Source organism: Capsicum annuum, chromosome 5, assembly GCF_002878395.1.
Source record: "Capsicum annuum cultivar UCD-10X-F1 chromosome 5, UCD10Xv1.1, whole genome shotgun sequence".
NCBI lineage: Eukaryota > Viridiplantae > Streptophyta > Magnoliopsida > Solanales > Solanaceae > Capsicum > Capsicum annuum.
The window spans coordinates 219309875-219336787 of NC_061115.1; the positions used below are offsets into that span (position 1 = coordinate 219309875).

A 26913-nucleotide genomic window follows, 5' to 3' on the forward strand; every position below is an offset into this window, starting at 1 on the left:
ATCCAGTCTCAGGGTTCTCTTTTCAGCACTGGAGCTCAGTCACTTGTTAGTGTTCAAACTTCTCTCACTGGATCAGACAATACCAGAGTCTCACAGAGCGTTCCTGCTCATTTTGGATCTCCTACTTCATTACCAGAAGTGGGAAACTCTGGAATGACATCTTTCTCCTCAGTTGGTTCTTCTTCAAGTAATACTGGCTTAGTTTCTGCTGCTGCTTCAGCTAGCAACCCCGTTGGCTCCAGCGCTGCTACTTTTGGGAACTTTAGTTTTGGGACAAGTTCTTCAGCTTCATCTACGATGGTCACTTCAGTTGGCCCTGGCAGTGGGACAACTCAGCCGGTGTTTGCCTTTGGTGCTAGTCCTGCAGTGTCTGCAGCCACCTCTGCACTTGCCACTTCCAGCAATGCTACTTCTGCTATGTTTAATTTTGGTGTTAATTCTTCATCTTCCTCGGCAAAGGCCATCGACACCTCTACCCGCCCTAGTCGTAGCACATTTAATTTTGGTGATAGTTCTTCAGCTTCCTCATTGAACAATGTCAGCACATCTAATAGTGCTGCTCCTGGAATATTTAGTTTTGGTGGTGGTTCTTCAGCTTCTTCAACAAATACTATCAGCACCTCCATTAATGCTACTCCTGCCATATTTAGTTTTGGTGGTAGTTCTTCGGCTTCCTCAACAAATACTGTCAGCACCTCCACTAGTGCTATCCCCGGCATGTTCAGTTTTGGTGGTAGTTCTTCGGCTTCCTCAACAAATACTGTCAGCACCTCCACTATTGCTACCCCCGTCATGTTCAGTTTTGGTGCTAGCTCTTCCGTTTCGTCAATAAATACTGTCAGCACCTCCACTAATGCTACCCCCAGCATATTTAGTTTCGGTGCTAGCTCTTCAGTTTCGTCTGCAAATGCTGTCAATGCCAGTAGCATAGTCGGTTCTAATCCATTTGCTTTTAGTGCCAGTTCTGCCTCACCACAAACTTCCAGTACTGCTGGAATTTTCAGTTCCAACTGGCAGGCCCCAAAGTCTCCAGGCTTTGGTTCTCCATTTAGTTCTGCTACCCCTACTGTATTTGGATTTGGAGCATCTTCGTCTTCTTTTGCTGCTCCAACCACCACTGCTGCGGTCTTTGGATCAACACCCAGTACCCCAAGTGGGCCAGCCTTTCCATTTAGCTCAACTTCTTTGACAAACTCATCTCCGCAGCCCATATTTGGGAACTCTAATTCTCCTTTTACTGCATCCCCTGGGAATAATAACCAGATGAACATGGAAGACAGCATGGCTGAGGACACTATGAATGCATCTTCCCCTGCATTTGCATTTAGTCAACCTTCTGTCTCGCCCTCACCTGGTGGTTTCGGGTTTGGTTCAACACCTAATCAATTCCAGTTTGGTAGCCAGATGAATCAGACTGTTGCTCAGAATCCATCTCCATTTGCCGCATCAGGCAGTTTCGGTGGTGGAGGGAGTTTCTCATTGGGTAGCAATGATCCTGACAAATCAGTTCGAAAGATCGTCAAAGTTAGTAGAAACAAGAACAGAAAGAAGTGAAGCAGTTGGCAACAACATTGGATAGATTCCCATATGGTAGATATCGGCTGGCAAGAGGACTTTTCGACAACAAATCAGGCTATCAGCAGCCACGGTTTATGGGTTTGTGCAATTTTCCCCTTTTCTTTTAATTTTGGTCATTGTAGGTCTGCATCTCTGGAAACGAAAGATCTTGTGATCCTATCAGCTTCTCGTTTTTGGTGCAAATCTATGGCCTAAAATGTCACAATTTTGGATAGCATTTCTTTGGTAAAGTGGTTGTATTGCATCAGTAGCGGGCACTGTCGAGGGGCCTGGTTAGTCTTTGTTTCCTCTTTCTTTGTATAATTCGTTTTCTGTACTTGTAACATAATAAGGAAATGTATGTTTCAAAAAGCGTTATGTGATTTCTTCTCATCTTCTTAAATCTTAGTGCTCAGAACTCTTACTCGATGTGGTGCACACTGCACACTACCCGATGGATGGTGTCCGTGCCAGGTATGAAATAGAATAATCGCGTAAATTAACCGTATGGCTGGGAATATTATTTGGACATATATATTCCTCCATTGAATGCCATCAGCAAAGGTTATTTATTTAGATTTTTACCATTTGAAGGAAAGCACATCTTATCCTTAAACCAAAATTTAAGAAACTAACATATATTGTTGAATTTAAATGTGCATGTAACAACAACTAAGCGATTTAAGAATTGCTTAGAAGTTACCACTAGGTATATATACTCTGGCTTTCATTACAAGTTATTTAGCTGTAGTTTACTTGGCCTCGGTTATCATATTATTTGTTGTTGCTACAGTTCTCTTGTCCATTTCTTTACATAGGACTCCTTACCTACTTGCTTTACATACTCGAGCTTTGATATGCCGAGGGTCATTTGGAAACAACCTTTCTACCTCAGTGAGGTAGGAGAAAGATCTGCATGCATTCTACGCTCCCTAGACCCCACTTCTCCATTGCTTTCCGTATGACTCCTTGCCTACTTTGCTTTCCATAGGCGAAGCTTTGATATGCTTTACTTGAGCCGAGGGTCTTTTGTAAACAACCCCTCTACCTCCGTGAGGTAGGAGAAAGATTTGCATGCATTCTTCTCTCCCTAGACCCCACTTACGAGATTACACTGGGTATGTTGTTGATTGGAAACATCATCGCGAGCCAAATTACAACGGATTTCACCAGTGTAACTCGAATTAAAGAGCTCTTATCAATTGAGACATTCAAAATTAAGACAAAAATACTTATTTGTTTGGTATAAGCATTGAGTTTATTTTGGATAGATATTTTTACACAATATTTGCCTGCTTGAAATAAAATAAAATTATATACAACACCATCCTATGAATAACAAGAATATCATAAAAATTGAAGAAAAATGAAAGATTATGATTGTACAAAACTCCCTTTTGTAGGACTTCATCCACATACCAATTAATCAACCTAACATATACAAATTACAACAGTACATGTGGATCATTTACATACAACAAAAAGAAAAAAACGTTGCTACACCCGTGTCAGATCTGACACACACCCAACACTATTTCTGAAGCGTTCGAGCAAACATAGCATAACATCAGGTGTGGGTAAGTTTTTCCCGACTCGTCAACTTTGCCCATTTACATACAAAAAGAAAAGAAAATGGTCAAAAAGAAAAAAATGTTGCTGCACCCGGGTCAGATCTGACACACATCCAACACTATTTTTGAAGCGTTCGAGCAACATAGCATCATAACATCAGGTGCGGGTAAGTTTTTTCTGACTCGTCAACTTTGCCTTGTTGTAGCCAAAGGAACCACCTCAGCCAAAGGAGTAGGCATTGGAGATGGAAAAGGTGAACTTCTACAATTTGGGCATGTAGGATGAAGTCTAAGCCAAGGGTCAATACACTTAACATGAAAAATATGGTCACAATCAGGCAATAACCTAAGTTCATCATTATCTTTATAATCAGCTAAACAAATTGAACAACCAGAAGAAATTAAAAAATCTCTTTTATGATGAACCTTAGCTTGTGAATAAAGTAATTTTGGATAATTACTCAAAGTAGTTTCATCAAGACCTTGTTGAATGAAAATCAATTGATTTTCAATTGTGTTGGATGTATTGTTGTTGTTGACAATATTATGTGAAGAGGAATTATTGGTACTTGATCTTTTACCAATGTATAAGTAAGAAGAATAGGTAATGAGTATAAGTATAATGAGAATTAATAAGGAAAATCCAATGCCATAGCCATAATTTTCAAAGTTTTTTTCACCTATGTTGTGATCTTGAGTACCTTCAATGCCATCTCCTATGGTGTTGTTCATGACGATAGGCAGGCGAGTGTTCTGAAAGAGAAAATCGTGATGGAAAAAACGCGATGTTTTTTTTGAAAATTGTGGAGGGAAATTTTTTTTTTTTTTTTTCTTTTGCTTTGTACTTTTGGAGTCTTAAAGTAAAGGGAAGATATGTGTAGCTATTGAATTTTTTTTTTTATAGATATATGAATATATATAAGAGAACCTTTTATGTCATGAAGGACTAAGCAACTAATAAAGAGTGTTGATCAGGTTAAAAAGGTTCTTGTAACTTTTTTCGGTAGGTTGGAAAGGGATTTTTATAGGGTGGGTTGTGTGTGGGGGGGGGGGGGGGGGGGATTTAAGTTATTTTAAAAGGGATAATAGCACTTTTTGATCTCTTGTGATTTTTATTTTAATCGATGTGATATTTGATTAATTACATTTAAACTTCGATTAAAAGATTTAATAGTTAATAATTTGTTAAATTTGTAAGGATTCACAAATAAAAGGATAATAATAAATTCACACTCCAATTAATTGAAAGTTAAATGTGCTCATCTTGATGTCTCAAAATCAAAGTTCATTTATATTTCAAGAATTGAATTACAAATTTCCCAAAAATAAAGTACTATTAAATATCAAGATGCAAAATTACAATATGCTATCAATCTCAAGCATGCAATTTATTCATGTCTTATCATCAATTACTTTTAAACAAGAAAGCAATAAACAAAAAAGGCAAAAAAAAATAAAATTATTAATTGAATTAGCTAACATGTTCCAAATATTTGATTTTGAGAGTAAAGCATCTAGTATCCTGAATTATGATCAAATTTGCTACGACACACTTCAACTTCACGAGAGTTCTATTACCCTCTGAACTCAATTTTAGCTTATTTTTGTCAATCTTTTTAGCTGACATGGACTCTATTTTACGTAATAAAGGTGTCGCGTCAGCACAAAAAGGTGCCAAAAATACGCTAAAATTGAGTTCAGGAAAATGTGTCGTAGCAACTTTGGTCATAGTTCGAGAGGGTACTGAATGCTTTATCTCTTTGATTTTCATCCTATGCTGCTCGAACTCTTCAAAAATATCAGTAAACGTGTCCCCGCCCCTCCAAAATGTATCCAAATTTGAGAAACTCGACACGAATACAACTAACATTTTCGAAGAATCCGAGCAACAGAGACAGAATCCGCGAACGCTTTACGAAGAAGATCTCTTTGGAAGATTAAGAGAAGAAAATACAGAAGAAATAGCAGAAGAAATAGATCCAAGAAGAAGTAAACTAGCTGATGCATTTGCTATGTTGATGAAATTTTGTATATCTTCTGTAGTGTTATCTTTGTCCATAAGTCTGTTATATTCAACTGTCAATCCTAATCCAGCAGCAGCACCAGTAGCCAATAAGAATAAAATTACCTGCAAAATTATATCAACTTTTAGTTTATTGCACTATAGTATTAACGCAAAGGTCGTAGTAGCCGGGGTGGCTCAATGGTGAGGCTAGTACTGACTCAAAAGTCGTAGTAGCCCTATTAAACGATGCGCCAGAAGAAACGTCATTGTGATGTAAATAGTTTACTCTAAATTTATGTATTTGAGTTCCCGTTAATTCTAACTCGCGCCACGTAAGTCTATTAAAAGGAAAAATATTTTTTTCGAGGATTTTTTCATATCAAGAGCTCGAACACGAAATCATTACCTTATCACCATAGAATTCAAAATAAGCAAGGCCACCATCAATGGGACTTCCAGATTTCACTTGGAAAATTGTTAACACAAATAATAGCAATATATAGGCCATTCCAATTACATCTGCAGATATCATATAACTGCTTCCCAAAAAAAAAAAACAAAAAAAAAACAAATTAAGGTCATTTAAAGCATATATACATTCATTAATCTACGGGCTCTGTAATGTGCGAATTTGAATTTAGTCAGGATGATGAAACCAAAAAAGGTAATATACACATTCCTTTAGATATATGGTGGAATCTCCTTTGTTAATGATGCAATAACAGGTGCACATGTTCTCGAAAGCATAAAAAAGCGTATAGAAAAAGTAGCCTATAGACTCGAGCGACCAACTTGGTGAAAACGACATGACACTCGCATTATACGGCGCCCTCCCTTAAAATTACTTGGTCGAGATGCATAATAAATTAAAATCCGTTTCTGAAACTACTTGATTGAGATACATCATAAATTAATTAGAGCAAAGGAAAACACATAACTAAAATTATGTATCAAAAAAATTATTATCGATTTGTGAAGTTCGGTACAAAAATCATATTGAAAAAAGATAAAGTTGTTATCATATTGAATGCTTTATCTCTTTGATTTGTCAATTAACTCATACTAATGCTAGGATTTGTCGCAAATGACCAACCTAGGTGTTGGTTCGATTCACCTATGTCAGTTCGAACTTGATGTGTCATTCGTTCATGTGGAGATTAAATCTCTAATTTACTTAAAACATTTTTCTGGTATAAACTAAAAAAAAAATATGTCATATAAATTAAGACAACGGTAATAAAGTAGTACAAAGTGATCAAGTACTCCCTCCTCTCTTTTTTAGTTGTCGTGTTTTGCTTTTCAAGAGTCAACAACAACAACAAACCCAGTGTATTCCCATACAGTGGGGTCTGGGGAGGGTAAGATGTACACAGTCCATACCACTACCTCTAGAGAAGTAGAAATGTTGTTTCCGATAGACCCCCGGCTCAAGACAAGGAATAATAAACAAATCCGTAATAAAGCATGGGACAAGATGACAAGACATAAATACGCCACCCCCAAGGAAAAATAAACAAGGAATATTAAAGAAATTCATAATAAAGCCTGTAACAAGTTGGCCTAACAAGAATAATATACCTACCAAGTAATGCCCTACTCCAACGACCCAAACTGACACTAGTCTTCTATCCTAATTCGCGTCCTCCAGATCTTCCTATCTAGGGTCATGTTTTCAGTGAGCTGTAACTGCTCTATGTGCCGCCTGATTACCTCTCTCCAATATTTCTTCGGTCTACCCCTACCCCGCCTGAAACCATCCAACGCTATCCTCTCACACCTACGAACTGGGGCATCCGTATCTCTTCTCATCACGTGACCTAACCATCTCAAGAGTCAAATTAATTAATTTTTAAAGTTAAATTAGATTAGATTAATTTAATATTTTTTTAAATCAAATTAATTCAATATTTTAAAATTCAATAAGTTTCAATTTTCCTTTTTTCAATATGATTAATAAATACATCTTGTTGGTCAAAGTTTATATCGTTTAAGGGCAGTCCGGTGCATTAAAGCTTCCGCTATGCACAGTCTCTTGGGAAGGGCCCCAGTGTTATGTACGCAGCCTTACCTTGCATTTCTGTCAGAGGCTATTTCCAAGGTTTGAACTTGTGACCTCCTGATCACATCACATGATAACAACTTTACCAGTTACTCCACGAGCCCCCAATCAAAATTAATATCGTTTGATTCTAAAAAAGAAAATTATGTCAACTAAAAAGGAACGGAAGGAATATAGGTAAGTGAAAAAGTAGTTTACCGGTAAACATGGATGTCAGTGGACTCAACTTTGATTGGAAAACCATAGATGTCAAATGCATCAAAACTATTAGTAGCAATGACAATTAATGACACTAACAAGAAAATGAATGTTATGAATCTTATCACTAGAGGTACTATTAGTGGTTTCAAGCCTAGGATAAGTGGATTAACAACACTAGTTGATGATGTTTGGTTTTGGTCCATTGTTGTTGTTGTTGATGGTGTTTGGTTTTGGTCCATTGTTGTTGTTGTTGATGATGTTTGGTTTTGGTCTATGGTTATTGTAGCTGATGGTGTTTGGTTTTGGTCCATTTGGTTAAACTTGTTCGTACTTTAGTTATTACTAGTGATGGAAATTGTCTTCACAAAGTTGCTAGGTCCCCTTTTATATTTGCTAATACAAAGTTACTATTATTACTTCCTTCGTCCATCAATAGTTGTCCACTGTACTATTTTTAGATGTCGAACAATGATTGTTCAATTTGAAAAATCAAGAGATTATTTACCCATTTTACCTTTGTTATTTAAACACTATTATCACTCAGATCAAAGGGTTATCACAGGGGGCGGAGCTACACTTGGGATAAGGGGTTCTTCCTAACCCTCTTCAACAGAAAATTATACTATATATATATGGTTTAAATTATTTTTTTTTGTATATATAGTAGATACCCCCTTCGGTTAGTTCGTATGTTTACTTGTGAACCCCCTTGGTAAAAATTCTGGCTCCGCCACTGAGGGTGATATAGTAAAATTATTGCTATTATTTATTGTTGCTTAACATTTGTGTCAAGTCGATAGTGGACAACTATTGTTGGACGGAGGAAGTAATTTTTATGGTTGTTTATTACGCCCAAGATTTCTTTGGTTTTATAAAGTTATATAACAAATTTCTTGGAGTTTTGTGTTTGTTTGCATAGTTGTTTTCAAGGTATGTTCTAATACATTTCACAGATAGTCATGTTAAGACAGGACATAATGTGAGTGCAAAAGAGGAAAAAAAGGAGTTGGCTGCATTGTTTCCCTTGTTAACAACTTTCTTTTCATAGGTGTTTTGTTGGGGTTAGTTTGTGTATATCTCGATTATCTGCTTTTGCATTAATGCCGGTATCGAGTAATTCTATGAAATCAAGACTCGGATAGATACTTTTGTCCTCTGAAATTTGAACCTGAGACTACATGATTTTCAATTCACTCCATTCACCACTAGACAAAACCACGAGTACCTCCCTTTGTCAACTCTTTTGAGCCTTTAAAATATTGCATTGTGAATTTCAGGTTTGAAAATAACATCTTTACCTCTTGTACATTAAAAAATGTTGGAAAGTCCTTCAAAAACAATATCTCTACCTATAGCAAAATGAATGCCGAGGATCTTCCGAAAATAACTTCTTTACCACTTCTTCATTGAATCTCGAGGATCTTCCGAAAATAACTTCTTTACCACTTCTTCATTGAATCTCGAGGGTCCTTCCGAAATGATATCTCTATCTACCTCACTAGGTGCACTCTACCTTCTCAATACCTCATTTGTGAAATTGTACCTCACTAGGTGCACTCTACCTTCTCAATACCTCATTTGTGAAATTGTACGCTCCCTATACCCCTCTTACGAAATTTCTTTCTTAAATGATTCGCTATTTAAATGAGAAATTGTAACCTTTTTTTTCTTCTTCGTGTTCTATTGATCAAAAGCATCCAGCAACGCCGCAACGACTCCCTAGACCCTACTTATGAGATATCGGATTCTCACGATATATTTGATTTCTTGTAAATGGATCACTACTAATCCAGCTGAACCATTAAGCTAAGCTTCACATCACTGTTAAATAAGTTCTATTTATGAAAATGCAAATCAAAGCATATTGCAATAATCTTTCAGCAGCCCGGGCAAAATGTGGAACATTAAAATTTGCTAAGCAGCATCAGTTAGGCAAATGCAAAATTCCAAATCATAAGTTAATAAGCTATAGTATATCTTACTACAAAAGCAATATTTCAGACAACGTCGTCATTATCCTAACATACAGATACTTGAAACCAACGTTTGAATCGCTACCAAATTACTGTTGTGCACATTGGACTCTCTGCGCACCACCATGCATGTCTTCATCATCTTCATCGTATGCCTCTTGTGCCTGTTGCTGCTTCCTACGCATCTCCTCTTCGATGTTGACATCATGTAAGGTGGTCTCCTCGCACTCATCCAATTCCATGTCAGTCATTTGTGTTTTGGGTTTTGCTGGCAGCACTGCTTCGAGGTTCTTGCACTGATCGGGGGATAATGTGTCGGGGAATTCTACAGTAAAGTGAATGTATAATTTTCCTCTCATAAATGGCCTTCCGTACATAGGCATTCCTTCATCATTTATGGCCTTAAATTGATCTGTTGAGGTCAAAAATGAAGTTCACAATTGAAATCTAGCATACTGATACCACGGATAATAAAGGACAGACAATTTCTACAAACAACAGGAGATAGTCATACAGACAGTGTGAGCAAGCGGAGAACTATTCGACTTGCATAGTGTATAAGGGAGACCGCGATATCTCAGGAAGTCCGAGGCAAATATTAGAACGTAAAAGCAACTGAAGTACTTTAGGCTTACCAGGCTTGACAACTTCTCCGGGTTGGGACTTGATGATCAGCTGTCTGTTGTCCAGATGAGTCAAGATAAACTGGAAACCGCATAGGGCCTCGGTCAAGCTCAAGGTGTGCTCTACAAAGAGATCATCACCCTTGCGCTTAAACTTGGGATGCTCCTTCTGTTGCAAGACAAAAACTATGTCCCCAGTGACTGTATCAGGCTGCCAAAGAATAAACATAAACCAAGTAAAGATCAGCGGTCCCCTATTAATAACATAGGATTGATCATTACGACATAAAATCATAAACTACTTCAAACGCTAATTGCATGTCTTACTGCTTCATCAGCCTCGCCCGGAAATGTTATCTTTTGTCCGTTCTGCATACCCTTCTCCACAACAACTTCCAACACCTTCTTCTCCTGTACGACCTTCTCACCTTTACACTGCCCACATCTATCTTTATCATTGATCATCTCACCAGTACCCTTACACTCATTGCAAGGGTGCTGCATCTGCTGGATCATGGATGGGCCAAGTTGTCTGATAGTGACTTTCATCCCAGATCCTTGACAGCCAGAACATTTCATTGAAGCACCTGATTTAGATCCTTTCCCTTTGCACTTTGGGCACAAAACATTGCGAGATAGTGACAGTTTCTTTGAGGTTCCATTGTACAGATCCTCCAGAGAAACCTTGAGAGGGTGGACAACATCCTCTCCTCTTCTTTGTCTTCTTCCTCTGCTGCTTCCACCACCTCCTGGACATCAAATATCAGACTCTGAAAGTAACGGAATCAAACAAATTCAACATCAAACAAACAGCCATAGAAACATACCGCCAAATGGGCTGCCACCAAAGAAAGATGAGAAGATATCAAATGGGTCGTGTCCACCACCTCCACCGCCCATTCCTTCCTTGAGAGCATCTTCACCATACTGATCATATATCTCACGCTTCTCGGGATCACTCAAAACCTCATAAGCTTGTGCAAGCTCTTTAAACTGAAATAAACAAAAAAATGGAGCTAAATCATTAACTACACTCCATAATTGACATCATTATCACAACAATGAAACATAATCAATATAGATACCACAGTAAATAATGTGACACAAAGAAAGGTCTCAGGGCAGTAAAATGATTAACTTTGAACTGAAACACCTGAAGGTGTATATTTAGAACAACACATAATATCTCTGCAATTCCGAAGACAATTGAAATGTTTTTGACATCAAAATTCCTGCTGACAGAGGAAGTTAAGAGTTCAATTACACAACAAAGAAACTCAACATCAGCAAACATTCCACAACTCCTATCTCTGCTAAGCAGCAAAATTAGATCTATAGATCTACCTCTTCTTCCAAGAGATCAGCTTAATTTACGGCAACTATCAAACAACAATGTGCAATGGATATTAAGGTTCAATCCAGCAAACATACCCCAAACTGTTTCATCAGCTTAATATAGGGCAACATAGAATTAAATTCACCTTTCAACTTTACCACCTGATATCACTCTTCTAGGCTCAACGAAAAACCTAGAGAAAGCTATGACGGATATTATACTAAACAAGAAAATTCAAAAGCACTCATCTGTACAAAAAGATGCACAAACAAGAACAATTGTGTAATGAGCTAGTGTACACAATAAAAAACCTTTAACCACCAAGGATGAATTATACAAGTAACGGCCTGTATACAGTATAGCAAGATTCTCAATATAAATTAATGGCAGTCTGAAAGGATATTATAAGTCACAACAGGAATTGACCAAGGAGATCCTTTATCTCCGCTTGAAATTTTAAGCATGATTCTTAGGAACGCAACTAAGCAAGGCTGGGTCAAGGGTTTTTGCATTGAAGGTGCTATGAAAGGACGGTAAAGATCTCACATTTCATTTGCGGACGATAGCCTTTTGTTGTGTGCGGCAGATTACAAACAAATCCTTCATTTGAGAGTGATGTTTTTGGCTTTTGAAGCTGTTATGGGATTATAAGTAAATCTGTCCAAGAGTTCTATTCCTGCTGGTAATATTATTAATTTTAAACACAGCGACTGCACTTCTTAACACCCGTCCACCACACAGAGATACACACATGTATACATATTGTGAGCTTTTCAATAAGCGTGTGATCAAGACACTTAGCGCATGCACACCCACCACTTACATGCTAGATGCTGAGGCAAACCCAGTATTTAAACACGATGGCTGCGCTTCTTAACACACCACACACACACACACATGTATAGATGCTGTACTTTCTCTGTAAACTTGCGTTCGAGATTAAGTGCACCTAGACCAACTGCTTATACGATTCAGCTGAGCCAAACCCAGTACTTAAACACGATGGCTGCACTTCTTAACACATAAACACTATGTATACAGGTATTAAATTTCTCTGTTAGTTTGAGGGGTTTAGTGCACGCACATCCACTGCTTATATGCTTGATCAGCTGAGGCAAAACCAGTTTCTGAACAAGATAGCTGCATTTCTCTTACACACAACACACATTTACATATTCCAATTTTTTCTGTAAATTTGAGTTTGAGATATTTAGAGAAAGTATGTACACCCCACTGCTTATATGCTGGATCAGCCTCGTTAAAAAAGAGTAAAAAGGAAAAAGTAGCTGTACCTTTTCAGGATCACCTCCCTTATCAGGATGATTCTTAATAGCAGCTTTACGGTAAGCTTTCTTGAGATCTTCCGGTGCAGCAGTCTTAGGAACACCTAAGATCTCATAGTACTTAGTGTTGTCGCTCTTCTTCGGTGCCCTCCCAAACATCTTTGATCGCTTAGTTTAGTCAAAACTGAACTGAAAAAAACAACAAATCAGCAGCTTCAAATTAAGAATAGGAAAATTACAACAAATTAAGCACTCTACACTCTTCTTCTGCGCCATCCCAAGACTAGGAAAACACAAAATCAGCTTAATTACAACATATCAAGCACTCTACATCTTCGATAACTTAATTTAGTCAAAACAATTGAAACTTACAAAACAGCAAAATCAGCTTAAAAAAATTAAAAGTCATAAAATTACAACATATCAAGCAGTCTACATCTTCAATCGCCTAAATTAGTTAAAATTTGAGCTAAAATAACAATAAAATCAGCCAAAAAAATAACAAAAAGGAAAACTACAACAAATTAACCACTCTACATCATTGATTGATTCATTTAGTCAAATTATTGAACTAAAATAACAGCAAAATTCAGCTAAAAATGACAAAGGAAAATTTGGTCACCTATGCTTAAATTAGTAAAAAAAAATTGAGCTAAAATAACAAAAAAAAATCAGCCAAAAAATAAACAACAAGGAAAACTAAAACAAATTAAGCACTCTACATCATCGATCGCTTAATTTCGTCAAATTATTGAACTAAAATAACAAAAAAATTCATCTAAAAAAGACAAAAAAGGAAAATTTAGTCATCGATGCTTAAACTAGCAAAAAATTGAGCTAACATAAACAAAAAGGAAAACTACAACAAATTAAGCACTCTACATCATCGATCGCTTAATTTCATCAAATTATTGAAATCATCGATTGTTAGTTAAATGAAGATCGATTTGACTATACATACCGATGATAAAGTGCGGCGAGCGGTGAGCGGCGAGAAGAAGAGAGGTTTGTTGGCTTTGTTGAGTACTGTGGAGAAAAAGAAAGGGTTTTTTTTTAGAATATAATATGTGTGGTTTTATATGTGGTTATAGAAATGAACGGTCACGATTTGTTGCTGAGGGTATCAATAGAAGTCTCTAGAATAAAGGCTTCATTTTGGTGAACCACACTCCTTTTTTTTTTTTTTTTTTTTTTTTTGGTTCGTTTCGATCTGAGCGAAAGTTATTGAGTTATCGAGTAAGGTAGCGTTTAGTGATAGATTCTAAAAAAAAATTGGAAAGTTGTTTTTAGGTGAAGGACACGAATTAGGTTAGAAGGCTAATGCATGTGGGTGGATCGTAGTCAGTAGTTAGGAGAGCTTTAGGATAGCCGGGTTGGTAGTCATAGGGCTATGTCCATAGATCGGAGTTGTTAGTAGAAGGGTATGAGGGGGTGGGATGCGCCTTTGATTCGTTAGTGTAGGGTATTACTTTATGGGTGTCGTAATTTTGTTATTCCATCTTGTTTCATGCGTTATTACGGATTTATTTATTATTCTTTATCTTGAGCCGGGGGTCTGTCGGAAACAACCTTTGTACTTCTTCGGAGGTAGTGGTATGAACTGCATACACTTTGTCCTCCCCAAACCCTACTAGGTGGGAATACACCGGATATGTTGTTGTTGCTGTATTTTTAGGTCGAAGTTTTATTATGTATTTGGTTATAATATTTAAAAAACATATTTCGCTTTTAAAAGTTGGGCAAACAACATAAATTCCAATAGTTTGGAGTTTAATTACAGAAAATTATGATATTTTGCATAATTTTTGAAAATACGCGAGTTTGAGTCTGTCATGACATAATTAGCTCTCGATACATATAATTAGATCCAGATACATTTTTTTCGAATTTAGATATGTCGAGATACATAATACATCCAACAAAGATACTTTTTTTTTTCTTTATAAAGATACATAATTGACTCTCAATACTTTTTTACACTTTGGATCTATTGAGGTACACAGTAGCTTCTGATACATCCAACGATGATACATAATTAGCTAGAATTTTTCTAATTAATTTGTGTTGTGAGAATTTGTGTAAATATCCTGAATAAGCTTCAGCTGATTCTCAAACTAAATCTTTTTATAAGCAAAATGAGGTAAAGCGTATGTTAAGATACTAGTTTTTTCTAGAGTATTTGAAAATTTGAATTATTTTTCAAAAAAATTACAAATTTTATGACCAAACATTATTTATAAAGTTTTGTTTTTTCCAAATACTACTTGAAAAAGTATTGGTCAAACAGGTCCTAACAAAGGTGACTTTGTACCTAAAGAAATTCGAACCTGAAACCTCTAAATAAGAATAAAATAGTACTTACCACTCCATCACCGCGCTTTAGTTAGTTCTTTCCCAACCAAACGACCCCTAATTGTTAATAGTAAAGCGGTTGTGTGTGGTGGGGGTGGGGCAGATGACGACAACAACAACAACAAACCCAGTGTATTTCCACATAGTGAGGTCTGGAAGGGTAAAATGTACACAACCACTACCTCCGAAGTAGAGAGGTTGTTTCCGATAGACTACCGGCTCAACACAAAGAATAGTTAACACAGTCATGAGGGGGATGACATTAACTTAAAAACCTTTTCTTCATTTATATAGGATTGTAGGATTCTATAATGAACATACAAACATTGATCAAAAAATCTATTTCATTTATTACAAATCAACCATACTTCTATGGAAGAAGTAATTGGGAACAAGGTTTAAGAAACCAAAACTCTGCACACCATGTTTACACACCCCAAAACTCTCCTCAGCCGCGAAGTGATGCGTGAGGGACAGCAGGTAAACCTAGTTCATCTTCGGCCTGTGGCATCACAAGACAATAAAAGATGTTAACGTTAATCAAACGTCAAAAGAAGAAACACGAACATGGGTGTTATGTTGCTCGGACTCTTCAAGAGCGCCATTAAGTGCTTGTCGGATCCTCCAAAAGTAGTGCAATTTTGAAGTATCCGACAGGGGTGCTGCTGCATTTTTGGAGAGTCCGAGCAACATGGCATGGGAGTGAAGCAAGGGAGAGCAGACCAGGCTGGCCTAGGTGCTAACTTATTTCATCTCTATTTTATCAGCATTAGATTTTCTTCTAACTCTAGAGTATTGTTGCTTATCTACCTGTTTCAGAAGTCATTTTTTTGGTTCTTCGTTTAGCCTATATCACATTTGCGTTAAAGACTGTTTGAATAGTCATTAGGATTAGGGATAGCCGATAGGCATATAACTAAACTAGTAATTGTGCCGTAGTGGGAGGTAAGGTTTTATGTTCCCCTCTCATTCTAGATGCATAAAGGATAGGTTCTTTCGACTCCTTCCAGTCACTGCCGACCGGCTAACACCTTAACGAATCAACTGGCTAGCACCATAGGACTGGAGGTCAGGTCCAAGTTCCCCTCCTAGTCCTTTTTAGTGATTTTCATTTATGTTAAGGCCTGACGGTGTTTCTCAGCCCCTGACCACCGCGAGGCATGAAAACCTACGGTACGGTCATTTAAAACAAAACATGACTGTGTTAAGAAACCACCAAGAGAGAGGTTTGGGACTGAGATGTTATACTTGCCGAAGTAGATAATAACTTGCCTTCTATTCCGAAATATATATGATATAAAGATTGAGCGGCAAAGGTTGAGGGACTTGGGACTTATATCACAGGTTCAAGCCCTGCAACATGCAGACTACACGTGGTATTTAAGTGGAGAAGGGTAGAGAGGCCGGCCCGTTATCCCTCAAATTTCAAAGGCTGTGGTTGGTCGTAAGGGTGAGCCTCTGACAGATTCTCGGAAATTAAAATAAAACATCTATGATGTAAGATATGTAAAATATACATCAACAACAACAACAACAACAAACCCAGTGTAATCCCACCAAGTGGGGTCCAGGGAGGGTAAAATGTACGCAGTCCATACCGCTACTTCCGAAGAAGTAGAGAGTCTGCTTCATATGTAAAATACACATGTTTAGCAGAAAAGATGTCGATTAGTTTCCAGGTTATGCTTTATCTGAAAATACCTGTGTGTTAGCTCGACCAGCTGGCATTGGTGCATGTCCCATTGGTGCTGATGGCAGGTTAAGCTCTGAATCCAGATCCGGTTCCTTATCAGGTTGTAGGTATGAAGGGACACCTTCAGATTCGAACTCCATGTCCGCTTCCAGAGCATCAAGCTCTGATAACGAAGAAAGTTAAATGCACATCAAACATGTTTTCACTAGAAAATTCAAATGTAAAACCGCTATAAAATCTTACCACCCATAAGCTCTTCTTCATCAACATCATCAGGTACACCGTAGCTTCTACCAAGAGTCTCTTGAATTTCATTGCTTACATCCATCAGGTCTGTCATTTCATCTTGTAGGTTCTATATTTACGCATAAGAGTATCACAACATGGATAAACTTCACAACCATAGTCGCAAATAGAAAAGGAAGAGATTAAACTCCGGGAAGCTTCACAGAAAAACTTAAAACGGTAATGGAGAATACATACATCTACGTCTTGAATGTTCACAGTTTTCATCATTCCTTTTAATTCTTTGTTCGCTGATTTCATTGCTGCCATCTGAAAAAACATAGCCAAGTTAATAATGGAAAATTCCACTCTAAACAAATCAACGCCATTGCTCAATTGTGCCTTCAGACACAAACATTTAAACAAAAATGGAAGCAATAGCAAAAAAAAAACTCTAGCGGACACAAAAAGAAATCCCTTCCTCATAACAATTGGGTTGTCCTCCTACCTCTAGGGAGGTAGGCAGCAGGTTCCCATCAGGTTACCGAATAAGCTTCGCTTGACAAGCCTTGAGCTGTGCCCAATAGGGCGCTACCAAGAAAAAGACACACTTCACCATGAATTTGATATAGCCAAAAAATTCTGTTAAGCGCAGAAACTCCTAAACTCAATATTAAAACCATGCTGAATGATGGCCAGTAAATAGCTTAAGATCTATTTTTCTCCTCCCGAAAATAGATCAAGTCAAATTTTAGAGAAAAGACAATTATTTTCAAGGAGCATGCACTGTTATTAAAAAAATGATGCTGCGTGATATATTCTTAATAAGAACATCAATAGATGAACGTCATATCTGGGGGGTTGCAGATAAGAATTACCCATTCAAGCAGTTGATTAATGGTTTTTCACAAATAAGACTACATTTTGTTATTGTGAACAAGGTAACTCGTGAACGAGTATGGATTCCATTTTAACATTTAACATACTGTTTGTTGAGCATCTTTGATCCCCTCAGCAGCAAATGAGACTTGGTCTAAGTTGAACGTCTGATTGTACAGCATGTCCCGCTGACCTTCATACCTGTTGTTTATTCAACGAATAGCTTATGCATTTGTTAGAACAATATGTTAATTCTTGATCTTAGACTATAAAACAAGTAAAAGAAGAAAGAGAAATATACTTAAATAGTGTCTGAAAATGTAATTTCTACCTCAAACAAGAAAGTGAAAATAATAGTGCATCTAACTATAAGAGAGCACCAAGGGTGTGGATTACTGGTCAATGAAGTGGCCACAAACCATGTAGATCAAGGTCCAAATCCCAGCAACAAATACAAAAACTAGGTGATTTCTTTCCATCTGTCTAAGTATTGGGGCAGAGTTACTCTGTACCTATCCTGGTGGGAGGTAGCAGGTACCGGTGGAACAGTCAAGGTGTGCTCAAGCATGGCTTAACACCTCCCTTGTCAAAAAAGAAAAAAAAAGTGCATTTAAATATATTGTACATTGATTTAATGGCCAAGCACTGCCTAGCGCCTACTTTTGCTTCAGTTATGATAACAACAACTAATCCACTGTTTCTGTTTCTCGTACTATAATAACGACAAGGACCCCCAAATATGTATCTTTTCATGTCATTCATGTGTGTGTGAGAGAGAACTGGTTAACTGAGTACAAATATTTCATATCAGAATTTAAAATACTTGACTTTCACACGTAATTGAACTTGATAGTTTGACAAGCCACTTTAAGCCTCGTTGAACTCAAGGTAATGAGTAATGACATATGATTTAACTCACATTCTCTTTTGCTTCAACACTCTCATAGCTCGAGCTTTTACTGCCTCCTGAGCTGGACCTGGTCGAGTCTTCTTTAGCTGTTCCTTGTACCTTGCAAGTTCAGCATCAAGCTTCTTGATTTTATCTTCCACCGACTCACCTCTTTTATTGATCTGGACAATTAAGAAGCAACCGAAAGGATCAGAGATTACTCATGCAAACAATCAGTAGTAATCACCAAACTGCAGAGAGCTAAAAAAAGAAAAATATTCCAGGTTAATCAACTGGAAACCATATAAGCAGCCACCACGTCATTATACTACAAACAAATGTGAAGCAGACCGAGAAAAGAAATGGAAACAGTTTAGCCCTTCCGCAATTCCCTCGTGTATTTTTGGTGCATGAAATGCTTTTATCACCATTCAGGGGATAAAGAAAATAAGCACTTAAACAACAACAACAACATACCCAGTTAATCCCACAAGTACGGACCGGGACAGGTAGGATATAGCAAAATATAATACATAAATTTGTTCTTTTAACTTGGCCTCACCTGACATCTATGCCCTCCATCTTCGGTGAGCACAAGTAGACACTTAAACTATCATAAGCAAGGAGACACACAAGTAATACATGGCAAATCGCGTGAGATTTTTCGCGTCAGATGTGTGTCTCTACTTATTCAACTTTATGATAGTTTAAGTGCCTACTTGTATACACCCAAAATTGGAGGGCACGGATGTCAGCTGAGACCAAGTTAAAGAGCATGTTACATCTATGTATTATGCTTTCTCAATTCACTTTATTGACCACTACGCCACGCCCTTAAATGCCTCCTACAATTAATACTATCAATCAAGTTCATTCAACTTCAGAGTTCTAATGGGATCTAGTGTACTATTACTCATTTAACAATTACATCGTTCAAACCCACCACTGTTTTAAGAATAGAGTAAGCTCAATCGATAGTAAACTGCAGAAAAAAATTCAAAACCATACCATAAAAGCAATTTTTTATTAAAAAGGCCCGATGCACTAAAACTCTAGCTATATGCAGAGCCCAAGAAAATCCCGGACCACAAGGATCTCTTGTACAGAGTCTTACCCGTCCGTAACATCCACACAAAACAAATTTTAAAATATACAACTCAGTACACTAAAGCTTCCCCTATACGCGGGCCCAAGACAAACCTGGACCACAAGGATCTCTTGTACACAATCTTACCCGTTCATAACATCCACACAAAACAACTTTTAAAATATAAAACAATCCAGTACACTAAAGCTCCCGCTATATGCAAGCCTAAGACCAACCTGGACCACACGGATCTCTTGTACACAGTCTTACCCTTTCTTAACATCCACACAAAATAACTTCTAAAATATACAACCTAGTTCACTAAAGCTCCCGCTATGCATGGGCCCAGGACAAACCTGGACCACAAGGATCTCATGTACACAGTCTTACCCGTTCGGAACATCCACACAAAACATCTTTTAAAATACACAACCCAATACACTAAAGCTCCCGCCATATGTGGCCCCGGACAAACCTGGACCACAAGGATCTATTGTTTACACGATTCTGAACACATGACAACAACTTTACGAAAAAATTAAAACAACACCACAAAAACAATTTTTTTTTTAAAAGAAGCAATCCAGTACACTAAAACTCCCACTATACGCGGGCCTAGGGCAAATCTGGACCACTAGGATCTACTGTTTACATGGCTTGAACCAGTTACCTCCCGACCACATGACAATAACTTTACGAGTACCTCAAAACAAAATTAGCAGTGTATTTTGCATAATTTAACAGTATTTAAACTACAGATTTATTTTATTTTATTTTTTTCAAAAAAAATTAATAAAAATTACCCTATCTGAAGCATCTTGAACAGAAGGAGGAGGCTGTGTTTCTTTCTTAATGCCAAAAACTCTCTTCATTTCTCTCTTCTTCTTCACCGCGAAAATTCTAGGGTTTTTTTGGTTCAATTGGAGCTCAATTTGGTACTAATCTGACAAAATGATCCGTTATGCTTTGTCTGGGAAAAAGTTAAAATATATAGAAAAACTTTTTTGGGTCCTAATGCGGTTATTAGATATCGGATAAAAAACAAAAAAACAAAACAATATTTTAACATAATATTTTTTTTTAAAGGGAAACAACATAAATTTCGACATTTAGCAGCTTAATTATAGAAAATTCTGACATTTTGTATAATTACTAAAAATCTCGATTTTGAATCTATTAAGATATATAATTAGCTCCCGATACATCCAACGAAAATAGATTTTTTCATTTGTAAAACTACATAATTAGCTCCCGATACATTTTTTTCGATTTTGAATCTGTCGAGATACATAATATATCCAACGAAGATATATATATATTTTTTTTACTTTATAAAGATACATAATTAGCTCTCAAATTTTTTTTTTTCTGATTTTTTATCTGTTGAGATACATAATACATCCAATGAAGATATATTTTTTCCTTTGTAAAAATACATAATTAGCTTACGGTATATTTTTTTCGATTTTAAGTCTGTTGAGATACATATGAAAATTTGTGTAAATATGGTAAGTTAAGGTATATGTTTATGATTTTTTTTTTTATCTCACAAGGTCGGTCTAGGAACCACTACCTCGAGAAGGTAGATAATCTATTTCCGAAAGATCCCCGGCTTAAGTAGTGGCACAATCATTATTGAAAAGTATGTTACACTATTTACCAGTAATTTTTTCCTTTGTAACGATACATAATTAGCTTCTGATATATTTTTTCCATTTTATATCTGTCGAAATACATAATTCATCCAACAAAGATACATTTTTTCCTTGTAAAAATGTATAGATATTTTTTTTTTGATAATTTGGTGTCTGAGTCAATTTTCGCGCATCTCAATTAAAATCGCAAGATACCTATCACCTTCCATCAGTAACAGATAAACAAATATCAGATAACTTTGTCCATCATGAAAATAATCATCTAGTGCACTAAAACTTCCGCTATACACGAGACCCAAAAATATCCAAACCACAAAGATCTATTTACACAATCTTCCACCGCATTTCTGCAAGAGAATGTTTGCATAACTTGAACTCGTGGCCTCCTGATCATACGACAACAACTTCACGAGTACCACAAAACAACATTGGTAGTGCATTTTGCATTTTACTTCTCTATAATGATATTTTACTTATACGTCAATGTCGTTTATTACAACGATACACTCTTTATAAAATTACCTCTCAATAATAACATACTCAAATAGTATTATGTAATAATATTTTATAAGAAATATATTATGTACAAAATAAAATATCAAAATATTTATGGTAATCACATTAGTGTCATGCACACAATAAATTTTAAGTACGAAGATTTAATCTAAAGAAAAAAATTGTATTTAAATTATGTAAATCAAGTATTTTATAAGAGGAAAACGCTACTAATATTTGCTCTCTCTCTATATATATATTCATGTTCTTTCTAATTTTATATACTTTGGTTTATAATAGCTAAATGAGATCTACATGTCAAATATTAGTATACATATATAGCAACAGCTCTCTATAGTTCATATGCAAGAACGACACAAACAAATCGAGAAAGTAAACTTAAAAAGAAAGTAAGACACGTTAACTGAAACAGAATAATTCAAATTACTTGTTAAACCTCATAGTCTTAAACTTGATGCGTGAGATACAAGAACAAAAGAATTATTGTCCCTTCGAGGACATTCGATAAAATTGGAACGATACACAAAAGATTATCATGATTCATATGCAAGAACGACACTGAACAAATCGAGAAATTTTTTTTAAAAAAGTAAGACACGTAAACTGAAACACAATAACTCAAATTACTTGTTAAACCTCATAGTCTTAAACTTGGCGCGTGAGATACAAGATCAAAAGAATTATTGTCCCTTCGAGGACATTCGATAAAATTGAAACGATACACAAAAGATTACCATGATTCATATGCAAGAACGACACTGAACAAATCGAGAAAACTTAAAAAAAAAAGAAGACACGTAAACTGAAACACAATAACTCAAATTACTTGTTAAACCTCACAGTCTTAAACTTGACGTGCGAGATACAAGACCAAAAGAATTATTGTCTCTCCGAGTACATCGAATAAAATTGGAACGATACACAAAAGATTACTGTGATTCATATGCAAGAAGGACAATTGAGAAAGTAAACTTAAAATGAAAGTAAGACACATAAATTGAATCACATCACAGTAATTCAAATTACTTGTTAAACCTCACAGTTTTAAACTTGACGCGTGAGATCTAAGACCAAAAGGATTATTGTCCCTCCGAGGACATCGAATAAAATTGGAACGATACACAAAAGATTACTGTGATTCATATGCAAGAACGACAATCGAGAAAGTAAACTTAAAATGAAAGTAAGGCATGTAAACTGAAACATGGTAACTCGATACAGAACTTTTATACACAGTTTAATTTCACAAGCAGAACAATCATGTACAACAACAACAACATACCTAGTGTATTCCCACAAGAGTGGGGTCTGGGTAAGATGTACGCAGTCCATACTGCTACCTCCGAGGAAGTAGAGAGGCTGTTTCCGATAGACCCCCGACTCAAAGTAGAGAACAATCATGTACAACAAACAGAGAGAAAAATCAAAGAGGAGAAAAAGGTGCATCTAACTGAATATGTGACATTATTAACAACTATGTTTACAGTGTAACTAGCTAAAGAATACAGGTTAAACCAGATAAAACACTTCATCATTCAGATAGCAAACCAAGTTGCTTTCGAGTCCTTCCGACATATAAATCTCCCGATTTTATCATCCCTGGAAGGCGTCCAATGCACGATATGCAGTAAAACTGCGCTACAGCCTCTCTTTTACCTAGAGCAATCAACGACAATGGTAAAGCTGGTTTATATACATTCAAGTTGTTGTCATTCGCGTTCTTCATTAACAGTTTGATGTTCTTGGTAGCTATCCCCGCGTGTCTCTGAGCCAAATATCCTAGTTTAAGTTCCTGGAATTTCGATTCTAAGTTAGCAAACTCGATATAAGAAAAAAATAGAGAAGTTGTAATGAAGGCTCGTAGTAAACAATAGGAAACAGTCTCGCTAATACCTTAACAAGGTAGGAGTAAAGCTGCGTACGCACCACCTTCCCTGGACTCCACTCATGGGATTACACTGTGGGGTTCAGGGAAGGGGCGGAGGTCTATTGTACGCAGCCTTGTATAGATAATGCAGATATCGATGACTCGTTGCTTAAAACAATCTATGTAAATAGAGCTTAGTTACGAAGGATGCATACGTGGTTGATTCTTGGAGTGAGGGTTTTACTGATCCATATCATGAGTGTACACGTATAAAAAAGGGGTATCATGTAAGAGAAAGAGAGTGAAGTTTTCTGCTATGTTGCTCAGACTCTTCAAAAGTACCATCAGGTGCGGTGGATCTTCCAAAACCCATGCATTTTGGCGGATCGAACACGGAATTGGTAGCATTTTCAGAGGGTCCGAGCAACATATATAGGTCTTCTGCACATAAGGAGTGTGCTTTCCGAGGAAGTACAACAACGACAACAAAGGTATTGAGATCTCCCAAGTGGGATCTGAGGAAGGTAGAGTATACAAAGACCTTACCCCACCTCGTGGAGGTAGAGAGGCTGTTCCCGAAGGACCCTTGCAATAAGGGACATGGAATTTCAATTTCCTTATTGTTATCAATTTGCTAACATAATATCGTGATCATGAAGATGTTTTCGAAACCAAAAGGTACTTGAGAAAGTCATGAAAAACTTACGGGGATATCAGTAATATCTCCGATGCCAAACACATTGTTGCGACCCTTGACCTTCAAATTAGAATCAACCATCAACCTTCCATGAATGTCTAAACAATCCTTTAACACGGTCTCTTTTAGCCACCCCGAACCAATCGGCTTTCCAGTGCAAATGAAATGACACTCCGCGTCTATAGTTTGTCCACCAGATGTCTTGTAAACACCGTCTTTTGCATTATTTACATCGACAGATTGGCCAAGAATGATGTCAACCTTCCTTTGTTTTAGCCAATGCACTACCTTATTGCTAGCAGTTTCTCCAATAAATTCCAACAACATTGATCCCCGATGCACAATCGTCACCTTCTTATCGGGATAATCCACTGCAATTTCAGCAGCCAGTTCCACGCCTGTTTGTCCTCCCCCGATTACTAATATGGATTTGGCAGATTTAATCGTTTCATGATCTGTAAACCAGTAAAATGATTAGAAATGAAGCTGTCGATGAGCCCTCCAACTTTAGAACATTTGTTGAGATTTACAAACGTAATAGAAATTGTATTTTTGAAGATGTTCTGTCCCATATAGGTGATATTGACTAGTTGGGAGTAAGGATTAGTTATCGCGGTTTCACTTACAACCAGAGCTAAAGTCACCCATCTTGAGGTTGACTGTTCATATGCAACTTGTTGAGGATGAGAAGAGGAGGCAGGCGGAGTTTGGGGATAGGCGGGGAAAGAGGAGCAGGTTTTCCGATCAGGGAGGTGCTTAGTATCAGGATGGTAGAGATGGTGGCAAGTGGCAGAAAAAGAAGTGGGGGAGTTCTGGCTCCTTTTCTGCTAGTGCTTCTTACTAGTCGGGAGACAGGCGTAATCAAGGTGGTGACAATTCTCGGGCACAGATTGCCCAATCTTAGGCGAATGGTCAGTTTCTTTGTGCCCTCCTTGTCGATTCTGTGGCGGTCCCCATCGGGGTTATTGTGAAGAAGAGAGGGACAAATGCTTCAAGTGTGGCCGGACAGGCCATCAGCTCAGGGATTGTCCGGTCAATAAGCTAAGGTTGCTGCGGGGGCAAATAAGATTCCTGTGGCTTCATCTTCTGCTCCCGCACCTGGTGGTGTGACATCTGATTTTGTTACTGCTCTTGGTTCTAGTGTTGGTCGGAACAGGTTGTATGCTTTGGCGTCCCGACAGGAATCCGAGGCATCACCTGATGTTGTTACTGGTAAGTTATAGCTTTTCTCTCGTGACATATATTATTTGCTTGATCTCGGGTTCACTCTTTCTTATGTGACTCTATATGTGGCTGTATCTTTTGGTTTCAATCCTAAAGTTATTTCGGATCCTTTTTTTGCTTCTACCCCGGCATCACTAGCGAACGTTTTAAAGAATAAAAGATCATCATGCAATCTACGAGTAAATCGACAGATCCATGATGTTACCTGCTTGGTATTGAGTGAACTTCTCATCTTTCGTGAAAGCACCAGTTTCCGAGTGACCAGTAGCGATAACAGCAAAATCATACGCGACTCTGTCGCCTTTTGCAGTTACAACCTCTGTCTCCGTGATGTCAGTAGCAGCAGATGTAACGACTTTTCCACGAGGAAGGTATTCGGAGTGACTAAAGACGGCTCGTTTTGCAAATGAAGGATCACACATTGACCTTAAAGCAGCCCAAGGCATCTCAAAGAACTCCTTCCTGTTCATTTTTCTTGCATTCGGTTAATTATAACACTATACAAATGATAAATCCATGTAATATCTTAACGAAAATGGCTAATAAACTGGACGTTAGACCTAACTCAACCCCAAAAGCTAGCTCGTGAGGCTTTCCCCACCCTACCCCATTTATTGGCGAAAAATAGAACATGGAGAAATAAACACACCAAGAGGGAGTTGGGAACCACGAGGTCTCAAACTCAAATCTCAACGTAAACAAAACATGAGGTGATTTTTTCTCGTCTGTCCAAACGTTGATGTATATAGGTACCCGATACTTATGTCGGTGAAAGATAGCAAGTAAACATGAGCTGACCCAGACATCACAATTATCAAAATTTTAGAAAACAAACAAAGGCATAAAAGATACTCATACATCAATGATGGTAACATTGACCTCATCTAAAAAAAAAAGGGAAGCCCGGTGCACTAAAGTGCCCGCTATACACAGGGTCCGGGGAAGGGCCTCACTACAAGGGTGTATTATATGAAGCCGAGGCTGTTTCCAAGGCTTGAGCCTGTGGCCTCCTCCTGGTCACATGACAACAACTTTACCGGTTACTCTAAGGCTCCCCTTCAGCATTAGCCTCATCTATATCACCTCAATGTGGAATTTGTGGAGGTGCATACAAGCTGACTTAGACACCACGATTATCAAACAAACAAAAGCATAGAACACTCACATATCAACAAGGGTAACATTGGCCTCATCTATATCACCTAAATGTGGAATTCGTGG

At 37.3% G+C, this 26913-nt stretch overlaps 6 protein-coding genes and 2 non-coding genes across 11 annotated transcripts in view; 3 read left to right on the plus strand and 5 right to left on the minus strand.

Moving 5' to 3' along the window:
• Window positions 1-2263, plus strand: part of LOC107871362 (nuclear pore complex protein NUP1) — a 4921-nt gene extending 2658 nt beyond the window's left edge. Inside the window, exons 2-3 of the mRNA XM_047412287.1 lie at window positions 7-1850; window positions 1967-2263. Of these exons, the coding sequence (XP_047268243.1) occupies window positions 7-1554 (1548 nt within the window). The 3' untranslated portion in view covers window positions 1555-1850; window positions 1967-2263. The remainder of the gene's footprint in view (window positions 1-6; window positions 1851-1966) is intronic.
• Window positions 2264-2871: 608 nt separating this feature from the next.
• LOC124898808 (RING-H2 finger protein ATL70-like) lies at window positions 2872-4063 on the minus strand. Its single transcript, XM_047412832.1, has one exon. It carries the CDS (start codon window positions 3858-3860, stop codon window positions 3315-3317), a length of 546 nt encoding a protein of 181 aa, XP_047268788.1. The 5' UTR covers window positions 3861-4063; the 3' UTR covers window positions 2872-3314.
• Window positions 4064-4357: 294 nt separating this feature from the next.
• Window positions 4358-7730, minus strand: LOC107872701 (CASP-like protein PIMP1). Its single transcript, XM_016719325.2, has 3 exons — window positions 7391-7730; window positions 5540-5669; window positions 4358-5256 (listed from the first exon to the last, which is right to left on the minus strand). Exons 1-3 carry the CDS (start codon window positions 7702-7704, stop codon window positions 5041-5043), a joined length of 660 nt encoding a protein of 219 aa, XP_016574811.1. The 5' UTR covers window positions 7705-7730; the 3' UTR covers window positions 4358-5040.
• A 1538-nt stretch (window positions 7731-9268) lies between these two features.
• Window positions 9269-13731, minus strand: LOC107871363 (dnaJ protein homolog). Of its 2 annotated transcripts, none has more exons than XM_016718278.2 (6): window positions 13570-13731; window positions 12618-12792; window positions 10817-10982; window positions 10317-10738; window positions 10002-10200; window positions 9269-9778 (listed from the first exon to the last, which is right to left on the minus strand). In XM_016718278.2, the coding sequence occupies exons 2-6, from the start codon at window positions 12765-12767 to the stop codon at window positions 9456-9458; spliced, it is 1260 nt and encodes a 419-aa protein (XP_016573764.1). In that variant the 5' UTR covers window positions 12768-12792; window positions 13570-13731; the 3' UTR covers window positions 9269-9455. The 2 variants fall into 2 exon arrangements, with proteins under 2 accessions (XP_016573764.1, XP_016573763.1); XM_016718277.2 differs by having other exon boundaries at window positions 12618-12797.
• A 1491-nt stretch (window positions 13732-15222) lies between these two features.
• LOC107871365 (vacuolar protein sorting-associated protein 60.1) lies at window positions 15223-20847 on the minus strand. The gene is made up of 7 exons (XM_016718281.2): window positions 20537-20847; window positions 18677-18828; window positions 17865-17958; window positions 17137-17208; window positions 16897-17008; window positions 16662-16816; window positions 15223-15462 (listed from the first exon to the last, which is right to left on the minus strand). Exons 1-7 carry the CDS (start codon window positions 20603-20605, stop codon window positions 15409-15411), a joined length of 708 nt encoding a protein of 235 aa, XP_016573767.2. The 5' UTR covers window positions 20606-20847; the 3' UTR covers window positions 15223-15408.
• Window positions 20848-22389: 1542 nt separating this feature from the next.
• Window positions 22390-22487, plus strand: LOC124898995. The gene has a single exon (XR_007056135.1). It is a non-coding gene; the product is annotated as a U6 spliceosomal RNA (small nuclear RNA).
• A 102-nt stretch (window positions 22488-22589) lies between these two features.
• LOC124898997 lies at window positions 22590-22691 on the plus strand. The gene has a single exon (XR_007056137.1). It is a non-coding gene; the product is annotated as a U6 spliceosomal RNA (small nuclear RNA).
• Window positions 22692-23102: 411 nt separating this feature from the next.
• The window catches only part of LOC107871364 (apoptosis-inducing factor homolog B), a 7579-nt gene continuing 3768 nt past the window's right edge, over window positions 23103-26913 (minus strand). The window contains exons 2-4 of one of the 3 annotated variants that reach the window (XM_016718279.2): window positions 25898-26166; window positions 24478-24923; window positions 23103-23696 (exon numbers count right to left, since the gene is read on the minus strand). In XM_016718279.2, coding sequence (XP_016573765.2) covers window positions 23436-23696; window positions 24478-24923; window positions 25898-26166 — 976 coding nt within the window. In that variant the 3' untranslated portion in view covers window positions 23103-23435. Of the gene's footprint in view, window positions 23697-24477; window positions 24924-25897; window positions 26895-26913 lie in introns of all 3 variants that reach the window. The other 2 variants (XM_047412833.1, XM_016718280.2) reach the window with 2 other exon arrangements.